Consider the following 5360-nt stretch of genomic DNA (forward strand, 5'->3'; position numbering starts at 1 on the left):
TTGTAGTGATGATCCACAACTGCTTAGAGAAAGAGCAGTGAATAAACAAACCAGCTTTGCGACCGCTTCTGCCAGCTACCTTCTTTGCTATGATAAGAATGTCTTGCGATCGCAAATCTCCTTTGGTGTGACCGTCGAGCTACCAAAAGGTCGCTCTTATGAAGCAAAACCACCCCCCCCCCCCCCCCCCCCCCCCCCCCCCCCCCCCCCCCTAACACCAATATGTACCGGCACCTCAAAACGCGGCCATGACGGACTGGACTAAGCGCAATAGAACATTAAATAAACCTTTGTCGCAAGGAGTTATCTATTTCTATATATTTTTTACAGTCACTCTCCAGAATAAGGAGATGGGCGTGTACCGACATGTTTGGGCCCACCGTATCCCATTTCATGAACTATAGTCTTCACGCGCAACTCTCTCCTAATAGAGAGAGGAGAACTCTTGTTCTCCATGGGGGCGTCCGCCGTTACTAGCCAGGATGATTGCTATTACCCACAAGGATTAGGTCGCAACCCGAGGTGGCAACACCATATCAATCTAACGATCAACCGGTGAAGCTGCCTCTAGACACAACAGAGTTAACTAAGTCTAACGTATTAATATATTAATCTATATTACGCTCAGCTGTGTGAGAGGAGGTAACCCTTCTGCCACCCCTGCGGCTTGAGCCGCTCAGTAGGCTGCCGAAAGTCAAGAAAGGAATCGCGACTTCTTTAGGTTTGGTACCAGGCGGTGTGCCGATGGTTCTTGTATTGCTCGCCTTCCCGCTAGGAGAAAAAAGAAAGATAAACCTATAAGAGAGAGAGAGAAAAGACCTGGATAAAGAAGAAAAACGTTCGTTACAAGCTCGATATGAGGCCTTTCCGCTCGTTTGAGAGTTCTCGCATGACTAAGCATGACGATTAGGGGTTCCCAGTTTGCCCAGTCGGGTCTCTGGCGGGGTCGTTGCCTCACGCGGTTCAACGCTTGGGTGATATACGTCTTCTTTGTCTGGTATGGGCATAGTTTGCCTAAGGGGATTGAGTAATGGTCGTGAAATCCGTTGGTTGGCGTGAAGCTCTTCCTACGGTTCTTTTCGATTGACTAGCTCTTAAGCGTATCAGTAAGTCGACTAAGTCTGACTGTTAAGGGTAGTAGTAAGCAACTACCTCTTAAGTCCTGCTTATAGAGCTTGAGGGTATATGATTTCCGCTTAAGCAACTAAACAACCCCGCGCGTCGCGCACGTGTTCTCACCCCGCCCGGCTTACTCCCCCCTCATGTTGTTGACATGGGTGAAGTACTCTCCTTGGCCTTAGGTTAGTGCTACCTTTGTGTGTAGGTGTGGTTAGGTTCCGGTATTGGTGTGGTAGTCTATTCCTGATGCAGAGTGTGGGTAGGTCGAGCTAGTAGTCTTTCCTCGGGTTATTCGTAACTACGTAATTGGTCTTACGCCGACGAAAGCGATGAGCTTGGATGGCTCCATACCGTTCCCATGTATTTCTAACCGTTGGTCTTCCTGCTAGTCGAATAGTTGTGACTCTGCATTTGCTTCGGATTACTTCCATCACAAGGAAGGGTTGATAACGTGACGCCCCTATACGTACGTTATCCCTACAGGGTCTCACTTCCTTTTACTCCTTTGAAAAGCATACTGAACAGATACACACACTATATACTCTAAAAGAAAAGATGACAATCTGACTATAGCGGATTGCTAAAATAGAGTACTGCTAATGCGAATAACGCGCAAACAAGGGGCTTCGCCGCCTCTTTAAACCATTAAAGCTAGTCCCTAGGGCAGTACTTAAAGCATCAAAGGAACTCCTAAAGAAGAGGTCTTCTTTTAACAAGGTCTTGCCTTGGCTTACGGTGCCTGCTACTGCATGACCTCCATTAGGGCAGGTTGCAGATACACTTAAGCAAACAAAGTGGAAGAGTGTTTTATTTTAACCAATGTTCTTTCTTCAGAACCTTGGCTTACAGCGCTTGCTTCTGCATTAACTCCCTTAGGGCAGATTGCAGATACACTTTAGGAGGTATGAAAAATAAATAACAATTTTTATTCTACTGTTCCCCCCTATATTTCGTAAGGCGCCGGGGGGGCAGGGGAGGCTTTTTTCTCAATCGGCGAAGCCTCAAACCCATTGAAGTCGCTACGAATAGAGCTCCCCGAAAGGGGAATCTCTACTCGTAGCTTCACGTGAATGCTCCTAAATAGAGAGACCGAACCAGGCGACAAAAAAGGCTGAAGGAAGTTCTCTTTCCATTCCAACAAAACTAATAGAAGCAGGAGAGGACAAAACAGAGACAGAGGAACCAAGAAACTATGTCCAAACCAACGAGTCCTTGCGTTGACTCTCAAGAATGTATCGGGAGTTGGGGGTTAGCCGTATCATGAGAGTGATAGCTGGGTTTTTCACGGAGTTTCTTCGTACGATTGAAAAGAGAGTGCTCTAGGTCGGAGAAACCAAGAATCATCTTGTTCTGTTCACCAGTCTGTCCCCAACCTCTTTCAAGCAGCTACCTACCGTGATCTGGTCTTGGGACAGCACTGGCACCTCCGTTTGCTGGATCTTCTAGGCACTCTAAAGCGCTTTTCCACGAGAGAAAGATTGACTTTGAGTTATAGACGGATAAGATCCTTTAGAGGCGCTGTTAAGCCCTCAATAAAACAAATGGGATTTTGAGGAGGGCTGAACGTGATGTACTGAAGGTTCGCTTCGCTGATCGGCGCCAGTCTTTCCTGCTTTGAATTTTCCAGGTCGAGAAGGGTCCTTTCCTTCTACTCACTTCACCGATTCGCCAATGATTGGATCACTCAAACCCAAAGACCAATTCCTTCCTTTGAGGTGGTCTAGGTGGCAGATTGGGGATACTATGCGCTTCTTTTTAGATTGAGGCGATCAGACGATTGAAGCAAAAGAACCCATGTGTCTCGGATGAAGTCTACCCTCTTAATGTCACGAAAAAAAGAATGAAAGACAACTCAAAGTCAGGAAAGGCGCCGTCACCCTGTCCTTCCTATCTCGCTCGTACCTTCAATCCAAATAATCGAATTCTTTATATATTAAAATTTTAATATATAAATATGGCTGGCAGGTGCGGTAGACCGAACACCTTCTGAATCAGCGTGGAGGTGACATAAAGCTCCTTGCCCATTGAGTGAAAGCATTCATCCCAGTAAGGGAGATTCGACGACCTCACTACCTGCGGGAACTTTCGCCAGCCCCAGGCGGCTACTGATCTTTCGGAGGCCTAAGAGTGGGCTCCATTACTTTTCGCAATCTTCGGCTTGCCTTTATGGTTTGCTTGAACGCAAGAACAATTGATAAGTGAGCAATGGAAGTCTTTTCTCTGACGTCGCGTGTCGTTAGCCTGTCTAACCAAGAACAGGCCCATCACCAAAGTCGAACATATACCACATCAACTATCTTTCTTACTCCACGAAGCTCAATAGCTATGGCGTTCGTAAACAATCATACGCACGGAATAGGCGACCATACTTATTGAAACAATGTAGTTGGTCTTTCCTATCCGGCCTGAAACAAAGAGCAGGCGAATCTATAAAAGCTTACAATGGTAAAGAGAAATCCATTTTCGCGAGAGTATACCATTCTAGATACTTGCAACAAGAGCTAAGCCAATGCTTAAGCTCCCAGCTTTATACTATAGTCTGAGAACATCTTCGTCGTCTTTCTACTGAAGATCATTAGCCATTTTTTTTATATGATCCCAATCAGGAGCGCAAGACTCGATGAGCATCCACCAACCCATCCCTATATGATAACAAGACACAGTAAATCATATGGAAATCCTAGCCAACATTCGAAGGGAAGTGGAACTATACCCCCGGGACTATAGGCAACCAAAATGTGCCGAAACCGATTTAGATCAGATGGCTTGAACTCATAACGCTCATCCACTGGGCGGCCTCCTATTTCCCACCACCGTTGTGGAGGGGGGAGTTAGAGATTGATTAGATATATTCCCGTCTTTGAGTTGATAACGGACAACTTTCCCAATCAAAACAAAATATCGTAGATGATCACTGAACCCGCCAACTATAGATGATTGAACCCGAATGCAGTGGGACTTGTCACCTGCGCCAGGTCTACGGCCGTAGATTAGCTTTCGGATCTAGACATCATTGAACAGGCGGACAAGAGGGCCATGATTGACTCAGCCTTCCGAGGACACGGATAAGGTGAGCTTGAGTCGTTACCCGGCAAGAAGTACGGGTAAGACGTAAACCAAACTGCGACGCTCCATACGGGTATAACTATATTAACTATAGTTGTAGCTTTCTTCATAAGTAAGGAAGAGTCTTCTTCTGTCTGGAAAGTGCTTTTCTCAATCAATCATAAGGCCTCAACTAGATAAATTCACATATTTTACACAATTCTTTTGGTTATCCATCCTCCTCTTTACCTTTTATATTGCTATATGCAATGATGGGGATGGAGTACTTGGTATCAGCAGAATTCTCAAACTCCGAAACCAACTTCTTTCGCACCGGGAGAACAAGATTCGGAGTAAGGACCCTAAGACTTTGGAAGATCTCTCGAAAAAAAGTTTTCACACAGGTCTCTCCTATATGTACTCCAGTTTATTCGAAGTATCCCAATGGTGTAAGACCGTCGACTTCTTGGGAAAAAGGGGGAAAATCACTTTGATCTATTCTTTCGGAGAAATAAGTGGCTCACGAGAAATAGAGAGAAAGATTCTCTATTTGATCTCGAAGTCATCATATCAAACTTATTCCAGTCGGATCACTTGTGGAAATGAAATCATGCTCATCCATCTTCTACACGGACAAGGAAGCATCTAAACAAGTCAATTCGGTAGAAGAAGTCGGAAGAGGAGGCTCTGTTTCAGCCATGGAGCAGGAGAAGGGGAGTGTGGTGGGTGGGCCCCCTTCACTTGTGGACTTTTACTGTTGTTTGATATGAAAATCTCCTTTTTCATTTTGGCATGGTACTGATGATTTAATGTGCGATCAATGTTCATAGTGATGATAGACGACCGTAAGCCATTCTTCCGGTGAAGGAAGCGCTTACGAAAAGTCAACCTAAGCGGTTACCTTTGGAAACGCGCTAAAAGGCAGGCCTATAGGTTCGTCTTTCTAATAGAAGAAGAGTTTGTATGTTTTATTTATATACAAAAATGAATAGAATGAGCAAGATCGTCTTCAGCATGAAAAGAAGAAACTTTGTTCCGAAGGCCTAGCGAGTTAAGGCGAATTCCTTTTTTGATGGTCAAAGACGTCCTTTTCTTTCCCCGGACCGATGCTCGGTTGTTCAGTACTGCTAACTATTATAGGTATAGGAGGATGCCGTCCCCCCTTCCTACCAGTAGCTTCGTTGTTTAATATCGTG

At 45.3% G+C, this 5360-nt stretch overlaps 1 protein-coding gene across 1 annotated transcript; it reads left to right on the top strand.

Moving 5' to 3' along the window:
* Positions 1-899: 899 nt before the first annotated feature.
* Positions 900-4893, top strand: LOC109828428 (putative ATP synthase protein YMF19). The gene is made up of 2 exons (XM_020395426.1): positions 900-997; positions 4303-4893. Exons 1-2 carry the CDS (start codon positions 900-902, stop codon positions 4811-4813), a joined length of 609 nt encoding a protein of 202 aa, XP_020251015.1. The 3' UTR covers positions 4814-4893.
* The last annotated feature ends 467 nt before the right edge of the window (positions 4894-5360 follow it).

Source organism: Asparagus officinalis, unplaced genomic scaffold (assembly GCF_001876935.1).
Source record: "Asparagus officinalis unplaced genomic scaffold, Aspof.V1 AsparagusV1_Un1426, whole genome shotgun sequence".
Lineage (NCBI taxonomy): Eukaryota > Viridiplantae > Streptophyta > Magnoliopsida > Asparagales > Asparagaceae > Asparagus > Asparagus officinalis.

Coding starts and splice junctions, on each gene's coding strand:
- LOC109828428 (XM_020395426.1), top strand. CDS start 900: ATGACGATTAGGGGTTCCCAGTTTGCCCAGTCGGGTCTCTGGCGGGGT. Junction 998..4,302: donor ATATACGTCTTCTTTGTCTG/GTATGGGCATAG, acceptor TTCATAAGTAAG/GAAGAGTCTTCTTCTGTCTG.